The sequence below is a fragment of the Bufo gargarizans genome, chromosome 2, assembly GCF_014858855.1.
Source record: "Bufo gargarizans isolate SCDJY-AF-19 chromosome 2, ASM1485885v1, whole genome shotgun sequence".
In the NCBI taxonomy this organism is placed as follows: Eukaryota; Metazoa; Chordata; class Amphibia; order Anura; family Bufonidae; genus Bufo; species Bufo gargarizans.
In genome coordinates, this window is record NC_058081.1 from 218,335,184 (window position 1) to 218,356,477 (window position 21,294).

Consider the following 21,294-nt stretch of genomic DNA (forward strand, 5'->3'; position numbering starts at 1 on the left):
CACTAGTGGTGGTCTTTTCTGGTATTGAAATCCGGTGAAGGGTCTCAATATTGCAAAGGAATGCATCTGGTTTGTCCTAATGCATTCTGAATGGAAAGCAATCCATTCAGTATGCATCACATATTGTACCTTTTATGGTATTTGACTGGACAAAATACTGCAGCATGTTGTGTTTTTTCCAGCCAAAATCCCAGAACAGTACCACACTTTCCAGATCGGCATTAATTTCCATTGAAATGTATTAATGCCGGATCTGGTACCAAGTGTTCCGGGGAATACTGTAACAGTATCAACCATTGGTGACGTCCCACTCTCCTGGTCAGTGTGGTGCTGTAGAGCTGCTCCTGAGACTTCCAAGCCGAGTTGTGATTTCCAGTAGCAGTGCAGCTCTTACAAGAGCTAATAGTGATATAGCTGTTCCCTACAACACGAGTTGAGAGTAAGAACAACATTTATTGGTGCCACCCTTGGCCTTATATACAAGTTTCCATGGAAGGGACCCTCCCCCGTGGACCTGATGGAGAACTGTTACAGACCAATAGAAATAATCACACAATCTGGGATAGTCCCACACTATCTCCTCTGCCTTGGAGATGATCAAGTTAGACACTGTAGGTAACTGAACTATCTCCAGACAGTAAAACCACATTGTGTATAAAGACTCCCATACAGGATGTACAGTGTCTCCCCCCTGACTGGGAGATAATCGGGTTAGACACTGTAGGTAATCTAATCATCTACAGACAGTAAAACCAATTTTTTTTTAATACGCATTAAAAAGTACCCCAAAATCCACAATATTGCAACAGACATACCGAGGGCTTCTGTTACATACTGCATCGCCAGATCCGGTTTTCCTGTCTGCGCAGTGCTTTCTAGATGTGAAAAAAAACAAAAAACGGAAAGACAGATCCGGTATTTCAATGCAAAAGTCTAACGTATCCGGAGAAAAAAAAGATCTGTTTGCATACGGATTTCCGGATCGGCAGGCAGTACCGGCAACGGAATTGCCTGCCTGATTCTAACGCTAGTGTGAAAGTACCCTAAGCTATCTAGACTTAAAAGGGTTTTCAGACCTTTTTTATACTGATGATCTATCCTCTGGATAGGTCATCAGCATCTGATTTATGGGGGTCTGACAACTGGCACCCCCTGCCGATCAGCTGTTTGAGAAGGCAGCCATGGCCTTCTCGCTGCTTTTCCTAGGCCAGTTGCGTCAAGTTGATAGTTCATGTGGCCTAGGAGCAGCTCAGCCCCATTCACGTAAATGGAGCTCCGTGCAATACCAAGCACAACTGCTATACAATATATGGCACTGTGAGAAGCTCCTGAGAGTGCTGCTGATTGGCAGGGGTCCTGGGTGTTGGACCCACACCAATTAGATACTGAATCTTCCATCAGCAGTCCTGTTCCCAGCGCAGTGCTGGCACGCAGGTCAGGTGCTGATACAGGGTTTTCCAGGTTCAGGGCTAAACCCGGAAATAAGCTTCCCTCCACTTCTTATGGCACATTCACGTGACCGTAGTATTTTGCGGATCCGCAAAACACAGATACCGGCCCGTCTGCATGCCGCAATTTGCGGACCACATGGCCACAACTATAATAGAAAATGCCTATTCTTGTCAGCGATTGTGGGCAAGAATAGGACATGCTCTTTTTTTTTACGTGGCCACGGAACAGAACCAAGGATGCGGACAGTACACGGAGTGCTGTGCACATCTTTTGTAGCCCCATTGAAATGAATGGCTTCACAACATGAGGAAGGGATGCGGACTCGTTCCTACGGCCTGTCTGAATGAGCCCTTAGCAGAGGAGCGTCTTAACTTGCTATTATGCTCCCCTTGCCTTGTTCTGCATCGAGCAGGGCAAGGCCTGTTTGTTGTGAGCTGGTGACTTATCTGGCTACACAACACTATAGTGGGGGGGTTTTAGAGGCAGGTATTTGTGTTTTCTAAGATGCTTAAAGGGGCTATGCAAAGTTTAACACATGCCCCCCCCCCCCAATGGCCGGGCCCCTCATATTGATTATACTTACCCTAGCACCAGCGTCACTAGGGAAACTCATCCCCATTGTAGCCTGCTATTGGCTGCTCCCCCCCCCCCCTGTCGCTGGATGTTTTAAGTCACGCAACTGGGAGATGCAGCGACTGTGCGGGGATCTGGAGTGATGTGGGTGCAGGGGAGCGGGCATTAGGGGGCATGTTTTAGACTTTTTTTTTTTTTTTTTACAAACATTTATAAAAATTAAAAAAATATACAATTCATGGTGTTTTACAAAAAATGCTAAAACGTGAGGCCTTAAAACAGTAATATGCAACCTCCAGCTGTTCTGAAACTACAACTCCCAGAATCCTCCTTTAACTTCTATGGGAGTTACAAGAACATTCCAGTAAGGCCTCATGCACACGACCGTATGTATTTTGAGGTCTGCAAAAACGGATACGCAAAAAATATGGATGACATCTGGGTGCATTCTGTATTTTGTGGGACAGCTGGCCCCTGATAAAAAGGTACTATCCTTGTCTGTAATGCACGCAAAAATAGGACATGTTCTATTTTTTTGCGGAATGAAAATATGAATATACGGAGATGAAATGCACGCGGAGTAACTTCAGTTTTTTTTCTGGACCCATTGAAAAGAATGATTCCGTATATGGTCTACAAAAAAAAAAAATGGCACTGACGCTGAAAGAAAATAGGTTCGTGTGCATGAGCCCTAAGTGTGCATGCTGGAAGCCGAAGGTTGCCATACCTCCCAACTACTTGGATGGTCAAAGAGGGACGCTTTTGGTTCATTGTGTGAAAGATCCATTTTTTCCTGCATATTTATACAATTTAATAGTTTTCTTTTACGAAATGAGTCAGAAATAATCTGACTATAGAAATTTCAAAAATCCCAACTGCATTAAATAAATAATCTACAAGACAGGAGTCAAATAATACAGAGAGGAACCAGAGAAACACTTTCTGGGTCAATATTATGATTAGAAAGAGCAAAGGGGGATTTGGGTCAATAAGAGGGACACTTAGGACCAGTGTCGGACTGGGGCACCTAGGGCCCACCAGTAAAATGTATTTTGGGGGCCCACCGTACGGATACATTGGAATATAATAAATAATGTAACAAGTTTTTTTTATATGAACAGAGGCTGGTTGAGGTGCTGTACATTAAATATATGTATGTAGTGCACTAAGTCTACTGTGTTTTGTGCCACTTGTGCAGGGGGTGGGAGACTAGGGGCCCACCGGGAGATTCCCCTGTAGGTCAGTCCGAGCCTGCTTTGGGGGTCTTGGTTTGATTTTTCTTTTTTAATATCAGGTAATTTGTGTTTTAAAAACAACAGAACACAAAACGTAAGGACCACCTTCATCTCTGCAATGCACTTTGAAGCAGCTCTGCAGATTTGGAAATAGCACTTGCCTAAAAGCAGAGCAGAACGGAGTATCTATGCTAAAGCCTGGCACACCTCACTGCCCTCACCTAAAATGGCGGCGGCGTGCACAAAAGATGTGATGTAACCAAAGGAATCTGTGCAGCTCAGCGAGCCCCCCCCCCCCCGTTTCTTAGCAACCACGTTCTCGCCATCCTATTGGCTACTGACCAACTTCCGCTTTTTCAAACCAGCGGCGCGGCGGTTGAGTGAATGACAAACGTCCCTGTGTCCGCCGTTTGATAACTGAGCCCACCATGGAGGGGGAGGAGGTGATGGCGCCTCCAGCGGATCCTTCTCCACCCACCGAGAATGTGAAGTCCAAAAGGAGGAATGGACCGAAACGGAAATCCTCCGTCACTAGCCTGGTCGGCCAGAGCACTCCAGAGAAGGGCATCTCCAGGAGGTAGGAGGCTGCAGGGTGTTGCCGGGGCCACACTACAAGTCCCAGAATGCCCCTGGCAGTATGTGTAAACCAAGGTTCTGCACCTTTAATAAGTGCAGCCAGTGTTTAGTATTTTGGGGTGCAAGCTGTTACTTTCCTGCTGGTGTGACACTACAACTCCCAGCATGCTCTGCCAGTCTTTCACTGTTTGGAAAGGCTCCATTGTCAGGGGGCAGGTCACTCTCCATGGACCTGTGGCCCCCGCTACACCAGCACTGGGACTGGATAGTGGCTCACATTTAGCTTTAGTTATTGGTGGTCTCCAAATGTAATTTCCTAGAACCTGTGACAGGCGGCCCCCGTGTCTCCCTGTGACAGGCGGCCCCCGTGTCTCCCTGTGACAGGCGGCCCCCGTGTCTCCCTGTGACAGGCGGCCCCCGTGTCCCCCTGTGACAGGCGGCCCCCGTGTCCCCCTGTGACAGGCGGCCCCCGTGTCCCCCTGTGACAGGCGGCCCCCGTGTCCCCCTGTGACAGGCGGCCCCCGTGTCCCCCTGTGACAGGCGGCCCCCGTGTCCCCCCTGTGACAGGCGGCCCCCGTGTCCCCCCTGTGACAGGCGGCCCCCGTGTCCCCCCTGTGACAGGCGGCCCCCGTGTCCCCCCTGTGACAGGCGGCCCCGTGTCCCCCCTGTGACAGGCGGCCCCCGTGTCCCCCCTGTGACAGGCGGCCCCCGTGTCCCCCTGTGACAGGCGGCCCCCGTGTCCCCCCTGTGACAGGCGGCCCCCGTGTCCCCCCTGTGACAGGCGGCCCCCGTGTCCCCCTGTGACAGGCGGCCCCGTGTCCCCCCTGTGACAGGCGGCCCCCGTGTCCCCCTGTGACAGGCGGCCCCCGTGTCCCCCCTGTGACAGGCGGCCCCCGTGTCCCCCCTGTGACAGGCGGCCCCCGTGTCCCCCCTGTGACAGGCGGCCCCCGTGTCCCCCCTGTGACAGGCGGCCCCCGTGTCCCCCCTGTGACAGGCGGCCCCCGTGTCCCCCCTGTGACAGGCGGCCCCCGTGTCCCCCCTGTGACAGGCGGCCCCCGTGTCCCCCCTGTGACAGGCGGCCCCCGTGTCCCCCCTGTGACAGGCGGCCCCCGTGTCCCCCCTGTGACAGGCGGCCCCCGTGTCCCCCCTGTGACAGGCGGCCCCCGTGTCCCCCCTGTGACAGGCGGCCCCCGTGTCCCCCCTGTGACAGGCGGCCCCCGTGTCCCCCCTGTGACAGGCGGCCCCCGTGTCCCCCCTGTGACAGGCGGCCCCCGTGTCCCCCCTGTGACAGGCGGCCCCCGTGTCCCCCCTGTGACAGGCGGCCCCCGTGTCCCCCCTGTGACAGGCGGCCCCCGTGTCCCCCCTGTGACAGGCGGCCCCCGTGTCCCCCCTGTGACAGGCGGCCCCCGTGTCCCCCCTGTGACAGGCGGCCCCCGTGTCCCCCCTGTGACAGGCGGCCCCCGTGTCCCCCCTGTGACAGGCGGCCCCGTGTCCCCCTGTGACAGGCGGCCCCCGTGTCCCCCCTGTGACAGGCGGCCCCCGTGTCCCCCCTGTGACAGGCGGCCCCCGTGTCCCCCCTGTGACAGGCGCCCCCGTGTCCCCCCTGTGACAGGCGGCCCCCGTGTCCCCCTGTGACAGGCGGCCCCCGTGTCCCCCTGTGACAGGCGGCCCCCCTGTCCCCCTGTGACAGGCGGCCCCCCTGTCCCCCCTGTGACAGGCGGCCCCCCTGTCCCCCCTGTGACAGGCGGCCCCCCTGTCCCCCCTGTGACAGGCGGCCCCCTGTCCCCCTGTGACAGGCGGCCCCCCTGTCCCCCCTGTGACAGGCGGCCCCCCTGTCCCCCCTTTGACAGGCGGCCCCCCTGTCCCCCCTGTGACAGGCGGCCCCCCTGTCCCCCCTGTGACAGGCGGCCCCCCTGTCCCCCCTGTGACAGGCGGCCCCCCTGTCCCCCCTGTGACAGGCGGCCCCCCTGTCCCCCCTGTGACAGGCGGCCCCCCTGTCCCCCTGTGACAGGCGGCCCCCCTGTCCCCCTGTGACAGGCGGCCCCCCTGTCCCCCTGTGACAGGCGGCCCCCCTGTCCCCCTGTGACAGGCAGCTGTCACACACCTCACAGAAGAACATAGGCCCCATTGTACTCTCCATCACCACCTCCTCAGGCAGAGAGTTCCATAGTCTCACTGCTCTTACCGTAAAGAATCCTTTTCTATGTTTGTATACAAACCTTCTTTCCTCCAGACGCAGAGGATGTCCCCTCGTCACAGTCACCGTCCTGGGGATAAATAGATAATGGGATAGATCTCTGTACTGACCCCTGATATATTTATACATATTAATTAGATTTCCCCATAGTCGTCTTTTTTTCTAAAGTGAATAACCCTAAGGCCGAATGCACACGGACGTTTTTCACGGCCGTGAGCAGTCTGTGGAACCGCGGCCTGGATTCCTGCTGAGAGCAGGAGCGCACGGCGTCATTGGTTGCTATGACGCCGTGCGCTCCCTGCTGCCGCCACAGTACAGTAATACACTGGTATGAATCCAGGCCGCTAATGTTGATAATCTTTCAGAGTACTGTAGTTGCCCCATTCCATTTATTACTTTAGTTGCCCTCCTCTGGACCCTCTCCAGCTCTGCTATGTCTGCCTTGTTCACAGGAGGCCAGAACTGTACACAGTACTCCATGTGTGGTCTGACTAGTGATTTGTAAAGTGGTAGGACTATGTTCTCATCACGGGCATCTATGCCCCTTGTGATGCAACCCATTATCTTATTAGCCTTGGCAGCAGCTGCCTGACACTGGTTTTTGCAGCTTAGTTTGCTGTTTATTAAAATTCCTAGGTCCTTTTGCATGTCAGTGTTACCGAGTGTTTTACCATTTAGTATGTACGGGTGACTTGCATTATTCCTTCCCATGTGCATAACTTTACATTTGTCAGTGTTAAACCTCATCTACCACTTATCTGCCCAAGCCTGCAATCTATCCAGATCCCTCTGTAGTAGTATACTGTCCTCTTCAGTGTTAAAGGGCTTCTGTCAGCCCACTAAACCGTTTTTTTTTTTTAGGTTAATATTAATCCCTACACTGCAAGCTCCCTGTACATATGCTAAATATTCATTTTCGTTCAGTAGATTTTGTTAAAAATCAAGTTTTATAATATGTAAATTACCTTGCTACCAGCAAGTAGGGCGGCTACTTGCTGGTAGCAGCCGCATCCTCCTCTCATCATGACGCCCCCTCCGCCGTTTGATTGACAGGGCCAGGGAACGGGTTCGTTCTCTGCTGGCCCTGTTTGAATTCAAAATATCGCGCCTGCACCGTACCTTTCTTTAATCGGTGCAGGCGCACTGAGAGGCGGCCGCTCTCCCGGCCGCTCCATCCTCAATGCGCCTGCGCCGGGTGTAGATGTGACGTCATCGGCGCAGGCGCACTGAGAGGCGGCTGCTCTGTCGGTCACATGGTGCACAACCCTGCACAGCAGACAGCCGAGCGGAGGACAAGGAAGCGGTACAGATCCTTCACCGCTTCCCGGTCCTCCGGTACTAATGAAGCTCTTTCAAAATGGAAGCGCTTCATTATTATTCACCCCATAAGATGCAGGGGCATTTTTCCACCACTGGGGGGGGGGGGGGGATGCGTCTTATGGGGCAAAAAATATGGTACTAACTAGGGATCGACCGATTATCGGATTTACCGATATTATCGGCCGATATTGAGGATTTTGAACGCTATCGGCATCTATTTTGCCGATATTCCGATAGCGTATGGGGAACACAGATCGCGCTGCTGTCAGCGCTCTGTGTTCCCCTTAGCAGCACAGGGGAGAAGGAAGCAGTGTCTCCTCCCCCTGTGCTGCTGCTGCCGCTGCCGCCGCCGCCAATGAGAGGAGGGAGGAGTAGAGAAGGGGAGGGGCTGTGGCCACTGCGCCACCAATGAAGCTAAAAGGGACACTGACAGGGCCAATAAGCATATTGAGGTATATATATGGCACTACAGGTCTTATAATGGGTATTAAAATCATATAAGTATCCCCCCTGCCCACATTATACAAACAGTAAACTTTAAGTTTTATAACCTGCTCCAACGGTCTTCAATCTGCCCAAGGGGCGGCGTTTCACTTCTCTTGCGCCCAGCCAGCCTCCCCAACTGCCGATTTGAAGCGCCGCCCAGCTCATGAATATTCAGTTTGCTGGGCAGCTTCTGCGGTCCCCGCTCTGAAGCGCTTCGCTTAACAGTGCCCTGCGCATGTGCCGGATCTTGTGAAGTCGGGGACAGTAAGCGCCGCCCAGCGAAGTGAATATTGATGAGCTGGGCGGCGCTTACTGTACCGGACTTCACAAGATCCGGCACATGCGCAGGGCACTGTTAAGCGAAGCGCTTCAGAGCGGGGACCGCAGAAGCCGCCCAGCAAACTGAATATTCATGAGCTGGGCGGCGCTTCAAATCGGCAGTTGGGGAGGCTGGCTGGGCGCAAGAGAAGTGAAACGCTGCCCCATGGGCAGATTGCAGACCTTGGAGCAGGTTATAAAACTTAAAGTTTACTGTATGTATAATGTGGACAGGGGGGATACTTATATGATTGTAATACCCATTATAAAACCTGTAGTCACATATATATACCTCAATATGCTTATTGGCCCTGTCAGTGTCCCTTTAATCTCTCATTTATTCATATACAGGAGGCAGGAGCTGCAGAATCACATAGCCGGCTCCCGACCTCTATGAGCAATAGCTGCGATCTGCGGTAGTTAACCCCTCAGGTGCCGCGGATCGCAGCTATTGCTCATAGAGGTCGGGAGCCGGCTATGTGATCCTGCAGCTCCCGCCTCCTGTATATGAATAAATGAGATTAAGCTTCATTGGTTGACACCTTTTAATCCTGCACCTACCAAGATCCTAAGACTTAACTTTTAATGATTGTTCTTACTAAAACTTATATGCGTGACAAATAGTGATTTAAAATTCCCAGTATCACTGGCCTTTAATTATCACTTAGGGCATGTTGTCAGTATAATCGTCTGACTAGATATGCCTACTAGTAGGTTCAAACACACTGCTGCCGTAACAGGCTGCGCGCCTGCCTGTATTGTATCGGCTTTGTGTTTTTCTTTGTTCCTATATCAGTGGGCCACAGTGACTGTTTAAAAGCAGAGTTTACACGCTGCCCCCCCGACATGTTTCGCCGTACCACGGCGTCTTCAGGGGTTAGGGCAGTGTCTAAGCGTGTTACCCTCAGTGCTGGCTTTTATGTCATAAGTGGCAGTAAATTGTTGTAACACACCGTATCCTTGCACTTAAAGGGAAAGCTCAGAAATTGTAGTAAGCTTCATTGGTGGCACAGTGCGCCCCCCCCTAGCCAAGTATTAGACATTGGTGGTGCAGTTCCGCCCCCCCCCCCCAAGCCCCGCCAGTATTAAGCATTGGTGGCGCAGTGCGCCCCCCCACAGGCCCCCCCCAGTATTAAGCATTGGTGGCGCAGTGCGCCCCCCACCCCAGTATTAAAAACATTGGTGGCGCAGTGCTCCCCTCCACAGGATCCCCTCTCCCCTGCTCCTCCGATCTGAGTCCCAGCAGTGTAATGCTGAGGCTCCGATCGGTTACCATGGCAGCCAGGACGCTATTGAAGCCTTGGCTGCCATGATAAGCTCCATGCTGCTGTGTGCACAAAGCACAGAGCAGCAGGGACAGTGTGAGCTCCTATTCACCCTGATAGATCTCTATCAGGGTGAATAGGACAAGGGTTCTAGTCCCTAAGGGGGCTAAACGTTAGTAAAAAATAAAAAATAAATAAAAAAAGTTACAAAAATAAAACACCTAAGTATAAATGAAAAAGAAAGATTTACAATAAAAAAACTACACATTAACAATAAACATTAATTTTCAGCAGATTTGTGTAGGAATTTATTGAATTTTTTTTTCAAAAATGAAAATTCCCAGAATATCGGTATAAATTATCGGCCTGAAAGTTAACAAATTATCGGTATCGGCCCTAAAAAAATCAATATCGGTCGATCCCTATTACTAACCTTATATGTGGTAGTGTCAAATGCTTTGGAGAAGTCCAGATATACGACATCCATTGATTCGCCGCTGTCAAGTCTAGAACTTACCTCCTCAGTAGAAACTGATTAAATTAGTTTGACATGACCGATCCCTCATGAAGCCGTGCTGATATGGCGTTATTTGCTTATTTTCAAAGGGAATATTTCAAAGGGAAAGTTAGTGGCACCTTTTAATGTGCTATCTTGCTGATGACTCTCCCTTTATCTTCTGACTAACAGCTGGAAGCTGGCACTTGTGGCTATGTATGTTCCACTGTGTAATACAGGCTTTGAATCGGTCTTGCCTGGATGTAATGTAGGTGATGAGTCTCTGAGCAGTAGTCCCTCACATGCAGCAAGGTCTGTAACTGTGACTTGCTGGTCACTCTGCTGACTGTAAAACGCTGTAGCTTTTCAGCTATCTGTATCTTTGGTATTTTTGCTGTCTATCTGGAGTAGTGATCTCACAGAAGATTAGGAACAAAAACTGGTCCCTAAGACCCTTGGAGAAGGAGCTCAAACATGTGCTTCCTTCCCTCTCATTAGTCTCTCTAGAACCCCCCCTCCTCCTGGCAGGACCAGCCCACTCCCACCAGTAGGGGAAGAATGGGATAGTCAGTCCCATTCCTAATGCTAACCATTGTTGCAGATTACCCTGGGTCTGGGGTACTGCACCCCCACCAATCTAATATTCATGACCATTTTTAAAGGGAGTCATTCACGCAGATTCACCCTATTAACCTAATAACAGTGTTATGTCCACGGCATCCCCCCTATTAAAACTGTGCTTACCGTTAGTTCCTTGCTAGCATCGTTGTGCAGAAAACCACTTTTAAGGCTACTTTCACACCTGTGTTTAGGTGCGGATCCGTCTGGTATCTGCACAGACGGATCCGCATCTATAATGCAAACGCTTAGATCCGTTCAGAACAGATCCGTTTGCATTACCATGAATTTTTTGTTCATGAGATAATGCAAACGGATCTGTTTTGACTTTACATTGAAAGTCAATGGGGGACGGATCCGTTTGAAAATTCAGCCATACTGTGTCAACTTCAAACGGATCTGTCCCCATTGACTTACATTGTAAGTATAGACGGATCCGTTTGCCTCCGCACGGCCAGGCGGACATCCGAACGCTGCAAGCAGCAGTCGGGTGTCCGCCTGCTGAGCGGAGCCCAAACACTGCCAGACTGATGCATTCTGAGCGGATCCGCATCCACTCAGAATGCATTAGGGCTGGACGGATGCGTTCGGGGCCGCTTGTGAGAGCCTTCAAACGGAACTCGCAAGCGGAGCCCCGAACGCTAATGTGAAAGTAGCCTAATCGGATATTTTTTTTATTTTAATTGGATTTTTTTTAATTTTATATAAAATGCTTTTTGAGGAAAATAGATTACCATCCAAAGGTTATTCCATCATGAAATAAAGATTAGTTCTTTAACCACCTCAGCCCCGCTAGCTGAAACCCCCTTAATGACCAGACCACTTTTTACACTTCTGCACTACATTACTTTCACCGTTTATCGCTCGGTCATGCAACTTACCACCCAAATGAATTTTACCTCCTTTTCTTCTCACTAATAGAGCTTTCATTTGGTGGTATTTCATTGCTGCTGACGTGTTTTTTTTTTTTTTTTTTACATTAATCGAAATTGTTCAATCAAAAGGTAGTCAGACGCACAGGGTTGTTGGACCACCAACCGAGGTGCCCACAGTCGAGTAGTATCACCCTACTACTCAAAAAGGTGTAAAAGCAGTATATAGAAGACTGGGCACACCTCAGAATATTGGGCCACTACGTTTATTAGGTACAATATTGAAACAAATTTAAAATCGCATATATTCAGAGTTGTTCCTCTTGGGATAGCAATCACAAATCGACGAATGTACAGTTTACAAATTTCATAAAAATTTCTATAAAAATAGATAATGAATTAATATAACGGCGCAATCGCTCTAAAATAACAACATAAGCCTCTAATAACAGTAGTAATCATAAATAGCAGCAGTATGGTCAATAAAAAAGCGTGATCATAAATAGGAGCAGCAGAGCAAGTGCAATTGGATAGCTCAGTCCCAGTAACAGATGGTAACAACTGCAGATAAGAACTGGAGGGCCGTAATTAGCAACAATGTTCTTTGGGAATAGCAGCAAAAATATCAATCAGAGCAGAATCAAAGCAACAGAGCAACTTTAAGTTCCTGGCACGGTTTTGATTGCCAACAGCTGACAAGGCAATTTTGTACCACCTGTATAGTGTACACAAAGATACTGTTTGGCTTGGAAACAGACAAACTGATGAACAGCGGCGTCCCGCTGTGTATCTTACTTAGCGGCGTCCCGCTAACAGTGACTGTATAGCTTAAACTTGGTCACACCAACCTCAATGTCGGAACGGTCTTGCCCGCACAGTGAGACCCCCGGCCGTCCTGCAGTCTTCAATGGAGTTTTTTCTTTAACTCCAGCAGGATATTTGTTTGCCGCGTCGTGGATCTCCGCATATGAGTCCGCCGGTTTGGCTCCGGACTCGATGTAGTAATGCCTTCCATGCGGACCTTTAAACAAATGTTCGGCACCGGTCCTGATCCTTTGTGTAGTGCACTACCTTTTGGAGAGATGGGGGGGTCTGACCAGACGCGTTTCGGGGTTGGAGTGTCCCCTTCTTCAGTGGTAATCAGACCCCCCCCCCCCCCCCCCCCCATAGGTCTCTTTTTATATAGTGAAGATGTTGGAATTAAAACCCGGCATGGATCACAAAACCGGAAATGCTCTCAATATTTATATTTCTGTGTCACTTCCCCCTTTTATGTATCAAATCTCGAGCATAGTGTTTCATTATTTACTAACACCTCCACTCTGTGTTTGTCCATACATTTTTAATATTTTTAATTTAATCTGTTATCTTGTCCTTACTTTATAAAACGCAGCTTAAGTTGCTGCGGTATATATGCGTTTTCTGCTGCTAGTTGACGCCTTGAGTCTTTAGGTTCGGAACAGTTGTGTATTCAAACTGCAAGTTTTCCACATCAGTTTTTTAAACGTTTGATACGGACATTTTAAAGTAAGAATATTCTGAATAAAAATATTCAAAATAAAAACATATGCAAAAAAAAAATATATAAAATATTTGGGACAGCATATCAAAGATAGTGATCATAATAAATCTTTCCAAAAAAAAAAAAAATATATATCATATCAAAGATACAGTGATCATAATAAATCTTTGCAAAAAATATATATCTTTTTTTTTTTGGAAAGATTTATTATGATCACTGTATCTTTGATATGCTGTCCCGAATATTATATATATATATATATATATATATATATATTTAAAAAAAAATGTCCGTGTGCATGAGGCCTAAAAGACAAAGTTGTCATTTGACAGAGATTTCTCTCACCCAGCATGGGTATATGTACAAATACACCCCAAAACACATTGCCCAACTTCTCCTGAGTACGGTGATACCACATGTGTAACACTTTTTTGCAGCCTAGGTGCGCAAAGGGGCCCAAATTCCAATGAGTACCTTTTTAGGAGGGCATTTTTAGGCATTTTAGGGCCCCTAAAATGCCATGGCAGTATAAATACCCCAAATGTGACCCCATTTTGGAAAGAAGACACCCCAAGGTATTCCGTGAGGGGCATGGCGAGTTCATAGAAGATTTTTATTTTTTTGGGCACAAGTTAGCGGAATTTTTTTTTTATTTTTTCCCTCACAAAGTCTCCCTTTCCGCTAACGTGTGACAAAAAGTTCAATCTTTCATGGACTCAATATGCCCCTCAGCGAATACCTTGGGGTGTCTACTTTCCGAAATAGGGTCATTTGTGGGGTATTTATACTGCCCTGGCATTTTAGGGGCCCTAATGCGTGAGAAGAAGTCTGGAATATAAATGTCTAAAAATTTTTACGCATTTGGATTCCTTGAGGGGTATGGTGTGTTCATGTGAGATTTTATTTTTTGTCACAAGTTAGTGGAATGAGACTTTGTAAGAAAAAACTGAAAAAAAAAAAAATTAATTTCCGCTAACTTGTGCCAAAAAAAAATCTTCTATGAACTCGCCATGCCCCTCAAAAGTGATCTTTATAGCGCCGCAGCGATTTTTATTTTATTTTTGTATTTTTTTAATTTTTTTTTGTTTTTGTTTTTGCGGTCATCAGAAAAAAATAATTCTGTTACTGCAGTGGGGCGGACTGAACGCAAGTGTGCGCACAAGATCAGGCCTGATCGGGCGAACACTGCGTTTTTTGTAGAGCCTATAGAACATGTCCTATTCTTGTCTGCAATTGCGGACAAGAAAAGGCATTTTCTATATAGTTCTTGCAATGTGCGGATCTGCAAAATGCAGAAAGCACGTTGCCGGTGTCCGTGTTTTGTGGATCCGCAAAACACATACGGACGTCTGAATGGAGCCTTAGAGGGGGGTGATCAGGGAGTCTATATGGGGTGATCAGGGGTTAATAAGTGACGGGGGGGGGGGGGGGTTGTAGTGTAGTGTGGTAATTGGTGCTACTTATTACAGTGCTGCCTGTGTCCTCTGGTGGTCGATCCAAGCAAAAGGGACCACCAGAGGACCAGGTAGCAGGTATATTAGACGCTGTTATCAAAACAGCGTCTAATATACCTTTTTTGGGGTTAAAAAAATCGCATCTGCAGCCTGCCAGCGAATGATCGCCACTGGCAGGCTGTAGATGCACTCGTTTATCTCCGGTCCCTGTGAACGCGTGCTCCTCTTGCGAGATGACGCGCCGGCGTCCAGGAGGAATAACGGCCGCCGCCAGGACGCAATCCTGCGTGCGGCGGTCCTGAAGCGGTTAATTATGTAGAATAAGGCTGTATGTGGACTCCCATATTGTTGAATGGATTAGGCAGTGGCTGAGGGACAGACAACAGAGGGTTGTAGTCAATGGAGTATATTCAGACCAGGGTCTTTGCTACCAGTGGGGTACCTCAGGGATCTGTTCTGGGACCCATATTGTTTAATATATTCATCAGCGAAATTGCAGAAGGCCTTGATGGTAAGGTGTGTCTTTTTGCTGATGACACAGAGATTTGTAGCAGGGTTGATGTTCCTGGAGGGATACACCAAATGGAAAAGGATTTAGGAAAACTAAAGGAATGGTCAAAAATCTGGCAACTAAAATTTAAAGTTGATAAGTGCAAGATAATGCACCTGGGGCGTAAAAATCAGGGATACAGTTCTAACCTCAGTATCTGAGGAAAGGGATTTAGGGGTCATTATTTCAGAAGACATAAAGGTAGGCAGACAATGTCATAGAGCAGCAGGAAATGCTAGCAGAATGCTTGGGTGTATAGGGAGAGGCATTACCAGTAGAAAGAGGGAGGTGCTCATGCCGCTCTACAGACCACTAGTGAGACCTCATTTGGAGTATTGTGCTCAGTACTGGAGACCATATCTCCAGAAGGATATTGATACTTTGGAGAGAGTTCAGAGAAGAGCTACTAAACTGGTCCATGGATTGCAGGATAAAACTTACCAGGAAAGATTAAAGGACCTCAACATGTATAGCTTGGAAGAAAGACGAGACAGAGGGGATATGACAGAAACTTTTAAATACATAAAGGGAATCAACAAGGTAAAAGAGGAGAGAATATTTAAAAGAAGAAAAACTGCTACAAGAGGACATAGTTTTAAATTAGAGGGGCAAAGGTTTAAAAGTAATATCAGGAAGTATTACTTTACTGAGCGAGTAGTGGATGCATGGAATAGCCTTCCTGCAGAAGTGGTAGCTGCAAATACAGTGGAGGAGTTTAAGCATGCATGGGATAGGCATAAGGCTCCATTCACACGTCCGCAAATGGGTCCGCATTCGTACCGCAAAATTGCGGAACGGGTGCGGACCCATTTATTTTCTTTGGGGACGGAATGGATGCGGACAGCACACAGTGTGCTGTCAGCATCCGCATTTGCGGAGCGCGGCCCAGATCTTCAGGTCCGCAGCTCCGCAAAAGATACAACATGTCCTATTCTTGTCCGCAGCTTGAGAACAAGAATAGGCATGCCAGGCGGGTGTGTTGCGGGTCCACAACACACCACGGACGTGTGAATGGAGCCTTAGGCCATCCTTCATATAAGATGGGGCCAAGGGCTCTCCATAGTATTCAGTATATTGGGCAGACTAGATGGGCCAAATGGTTCTTATCTGCCGACACATTCTATGTTTCAATCTGTGTACTTTTTATTGGTAAATAAATTCCATTAATCCACTCACAATGTAAGGCTCTCCCAGAGGTTTTAGTAAGATCTTGTAGGCAGAGAAACTGCCCAATAATATTATCACAGATTCTTGGTTTACTTTTGCAGTTCTCAAAACTGAATTTGACTCAGCAGAGATCAAATGCCTCTTCTTCACAGCAAAAATGTTATAACATGAACAGAGTTGAGAAAAAGACCTTAATCCTACAAACCTATGAATACAGAATCAACCCCTTCAGTGCTAAGTTTAAAAAAGTTCAGTGAATAGAGTAGAAACAATATTTTGCTGATGTTTGGAGTGGAATAGATCTGCACAAGAAGATGTTTAAGCAAATAACATATGCTGTAATGTTATTGCTTTAGTTGAATTAATCTATTTAAATTGTTATTATTAAGGTAATTATTATTTTTCTCCTTCCTAAGTACAACAGAAAAGTTGTCCAAATATGAATGATTAACCTATTAAACTAAATTCTAAAAATCTTCATCCACTTGCATATTATAAGTAATACCAGCAAGAATTAGTTTTTATGTAGAAAACTATGATTTAAATCAAATCCACCCTGGCTCGGAATACTCGCCTTTCCAGCAGGGGGCCCCCGGACACTCAACAGCACTTTCATGGTCCCGCTCACACCGTGACCTGATGCACTGTGTGATGTCAGGCGCAGAGCAGCGTGGAACCATAGAGTGTCGGCGGTGCCCCTGCTGGAAACGCAAGTTGGTGACACCGAGGGGGTGGGGGCGCGATTAAGAATAGCAACCAATGACGCTGTGCACTCCGGGTGTCAGGAGGAAGGCAGGCTGGGCTTTTACAGACGGTGCGTCCGTGGTTTAACTGAAGTGTGGCCCGGCCTTGGGGGAGAGGTGGCACAAGGGGAAGTGGAGCTGAAGGCATCGGGACGGGGGAGAGCCGAAGGCACTGGGGGATGGTGGAGCTTATGGCACTGGGGGGAACTGATGCACTTGGGCTGATCGCACAGGGGGGAACAAAGGGTGTTGGGGTCTGATGAGTGGTGTGTTTTTTTTAATAATATATAGCAAATGGTCTTTTTTTTTTTTTTTTTTTTTTTTCTCATATTAGGTTACTAGATTAATCGTAAAAATAATTGGTAGTATACTCGATTGCTAAAATAATCGTTAGCAGCAGCCCTAGATGGCATTAGTAATCTCTCCTCGCTATACTGAGAAGATCACTGCATGTAATTAAAGGGTCTCCTCCGCTAGCGAGAATTGCCTGCAGAATCTTTAGGTGTAATAGGACCCTTATCCATATACAGAGATGAATATTTCTCGCCCAGTTTCCTTGGGGGACACAGAAGACCTTGGGTATAGCTCATCTCCCTAGGAGGCGTGACACTAAGAAAAAACTGTTAAGCCCCTCCTCCACAGCTATACCCTCAGCCTGGAGAGAAAGGCTGCCAGTTTTTGCTTAGTGTCCAAGGAGGCAAGACACTCCCTGCTCTGCAGGGCTGTTTTTCTCCTTGTTTAAATTTTGATTTTTACTTTTTTTTTTCCATTCTCGGCAATGGTTCTGCTATGGACTTACCTTCTCGGTAACTTGGGAGGACTACCATTCGGTCAGGATTGCCCTTGGATCTCCCACACCGGGACTGTAGAACGTCTTCGGTTCTGCCCGTGTTACTGGTCTGCGCCTGATCTCGTTGGGTTTTCGCCCGCTTGCCCAGGCGACTCTAGCGGACTCGTTAGTGTTCGCTCCTGGCCGTGTTTCGTCCAGGATCTGTTGTAGGACTTAGGGTTGTTACCTGGGGTTCTATGGGAAGCTGGGCGTTTTCCCCTCTCTGCCTTTCTTTCTCCATGGTTCTGTCTTTCTCCAGTCCAGCCTGGACCTGGGAATGGGACCCTGTTGCTTCGTGTCGGCGCTGTCCCTCCTCTTTCAGCGTTCCACGGCCCTCTGGGTCTGTCAAGACCTTCTTCCATGGAGCGGCTCTTGGGTTCCTTTTTGTACTGCCCTCCGGTACCGCCCTGGGATCTACATACTGGGTTCTTGGCGCTCCTATCTTTCCTTTGGAGCCGTTACAGTAGTTTTCTCTACTCCTTCTGTCCTGTGAGGTTGTGTTTCCGTAGCCATCGGGTCTCTGACGGGTGCCTGAGTGGCGGTCCTTCTCGTTCCGAGCCTTCTGTCTTTCCCTAGGACTGGGCTGTTCTCCATCCCGTCTCTTCCTTCCTTCTGAAGGTGGTGTTTGTCTTTCAGTTCCGCGAGGCATTCGTCCTCCCCTTCCCGCCCCCGGGAACGGACACTTCACCGTTTGGACGTTGTTTGGGCCTTGCGTTTTTACTTGGAGATCTCCGGCTCTTGTCGACGTTTGGTCTCTTGTGTTTCTAGGAGGTCCGTGCAAGGGTTGCGGCCTCCAGGGTGGCTTTCCTCCGCTTTCTCAAGAGTGGCTATTGCTGTGGTTACCGCACCAGGGGCAGGGTTCTGCTTTTGGTGTCACTGTTCATTTTCCAGAGCGGTTGGTGTCCCCTGGGCCGGAGGCATTGGGCTTCGGCCATGCATTTGTGCAAGGCGGTCACTGGTCTTCCTTGCACATCTTACCGTGTTCTACAGGGTGCATACTCGGGCTTCAGCGGATGCTGTCTTGGGCTGCCTGGTCTGCAGGCGGCGGTTTCTTGATGCCTTCGGGTGCTTCGCCTTGGTGTTGTAGTCCCTCCCCTCTTGGACTGCTATTGAACGTCCCAAGGTCTTCTGTGTCCCCCAAGGAAACTGGGCGAGAAAACGAGATTTTTGTATAACTTACCAGTAAAATCTCTTTCTCGCTCTTTCCTTGGGGGACACAGCACCCACCCATTCTTTGTTTTTTCTCTACACGAGTTTCCGAGTTTGTTTTACCCGTTGGGTAGTTGGCTTGTTGGTTCCACTTCTTGGGCTTTGCCTTTTCTCACTACTTGGACACGCAACTGGCAGCCTTTCTCTCCAGGCTGAGGGTATAGCTGTGGAGGAGGGGCTTAACAGTTTTTTCTTAGTGTCACGCCTCCTAGGGAGATGAGCTATACCCAAGGTCTTCTGTGTCCCCCAAGGAAAGAGCGAGAAAGAGATTTTACTGGTAAGTTATACAAAAATCTCGTTTTTTTTTGCTATCACGTGCAATAATCACACTTGACCATTAGGTGGCAGTGTTTCATTGCAGTCTGAATTGTATTTTGGTGGCACACTGACTTTGGTGTGGAAGTTTCTGTTGCAGTGCACAGAGCTTGTGTTAAGGCAGTAGATGCTGCAGCATGTAGTGGTGTGGTGCAAAGGGTTGCAATACTATTGAAAGCAGCACAAGAAAGTAAAAGGTTGTACTTCAGTGCGTCTGTATGAGGGTAGCGGTCATATCTTCAGTGGGTAACCTAGTGTCAGGCCCAAGCGTGCGCTGTATTGCTCAAAAGCATCAGTCATGTCTACGTGCCGGAAGGAATAATAGTCATCGCCACCTGGTGCCTCAGGGGCAATCAGGCCGAGATGCGTCATAGTTGGTGTGCGCTGTGCTGATTGACACTGCTTATTATTAAAGCGGATTACATTTCTCTGTTAGATTACACACGTCATAACTGGAATCTCATCTCCAGATATTGCTGTTACATACATGTCATTTAGTCCCTCTACTTCCTATGTACAAGAGGATCTCCGCAGTCTGATGGAGCTACTGAGCATGTGTAACCACCTACACCAGACACATTATCTGGACATTCTGACAAGGGTGCCATAGCCATGGGCAGGGATGGTCCGTGGCAATGGTGCAGATTGCACTGAATTATGGTAATGTCATATATTTACCCCAATCATTTTCACCTCTTCCCCTCATCATAGCACTGCAACCTCTTCAGTGTTTACCTGCACTCCGTCTACACAGTAGCAGCAGTAATTCACTTGAACAGGCAGGAGCAGTTTCATTGAAGTGAATGGGATGTCTGAGAGGTAACTACACCTGCTAGCCTCTGCAGTTGTGATGGCGATCAGTGAAGAGAAGGCAGCACTTGTACGAGCACTGCTTTCTCTTCAAACGGCTGATCACTTGGGTGCCAGGAGTATCCACCACGGATTTCAACTTTTGCAATGTAGAGTATATAGTCGATTGCAAAACCTGCATGTAATTCTCATGGATTTTGTGGTTTTTACACTGGATTTTACACTGTATCTTATGTTTGGATGTTCCCTTTATACATGTACAGTTGTGGCCAAAAGTTTTGAGAATGACATAAATATTGGAAATTGGAAAAGTTGCTGCTTAAGTTTTTATAATAGCAATTTGCATATACTCCAGAATGTTATGATGAGTGATCAGAATAATTGCATAGTCCTTCTTTGCCATAAAAATTAACTTAATCCCAAAAAAACTTTCCACTGCATTTCATTGCTGTCATTAAAGGACCTGCTGGGATCATTTCAGTAATCGTCTTGTTAACTCAGGTGAGAATGTTGACGAGCACAAGGCTGGAGATCATTATGTTAGGCTGATTGTGTTAAAATGGCAGACTTGACCTGTTAAAGGAGGGTGATGCTTGAAATCATTGTTCTGACCTGCAAAGAAACGCGTGCAGCCATCATTGCGTTGCATAAAAATGGCTTCACAGGCAAGGATATTGTGGCTACTAAGATTGCACCTCAATCAACAATTTATAGGATCATCAAGAACTTCAAGGAAAGAGGTTCAATTCTTGTTAAGAAGGCTTCATGGCGTCCAAGAAAGTCCAGCAAGCGCCAGGATCGTCTCCTAAAGAGGATTCAGCTGCAGGATCGGAGTGCCACCAGTGCAGAGCTTGCTCAGGAATGGCAGCATGCAGGTGTGAGCGCATCTGCACGCACAGTGAGGCAAAGACTTTTGGAAGATGGCCTGGTGTCAAGAAGGGCAGCAAAGAAGCCACTTCTCTCCAAAAAAAACATCAGGGACAGATTGATCCTCAAGAGGCGGGTGGACAAACAAAAACACACTAATTCTGACAAACTCCAAGAAGTGATTAGGAAAGAATGGGTTGCTATCAGTCAGGAATTGGCCCAGAAGTTGATTGAGAGCATGCCCAGCCGAATTGCAGAGGTCCTGAAAAAGAAGGGCCAACACTGCAAATACTGACTCTTTGCATAAATGTCATGTAATTGTCGATAAAAGCCTATGAAACGTATGAAGTGCGTGTAATTATATTTCACTACATCACAGAAACAACTGAGACAAAGATCTAAAAGCAGTTTAGCAGCAAA

General features: G+C 48.1%; 1 protein-coding gene across 1 annotated transcript in view; it reads left to right on the forward strand.

Moving 5' to 3' along the window:
* Window positions 1-3,634: 3,634 nt before the first annotated feature.
* Window positions 3,635-21,294, forward strand: part of NET1 (neuroepithelial cell transforming 1) — a 49,191-nt gene continuing 31,531 nt past the window's right edge. The window contains exon 1 of the mRNA XM_044280003.1: window positions 3,635-3,837. Within this exon, the coding sequence (XP_044135938.1) occupies window positions 3,689-3,837 (149 nt within the window). The 5' untranslated portion in view covers window positions 3,635-3,688. The remainder of the gene's footprint in view (window positions 3,838-21,294) is intronic.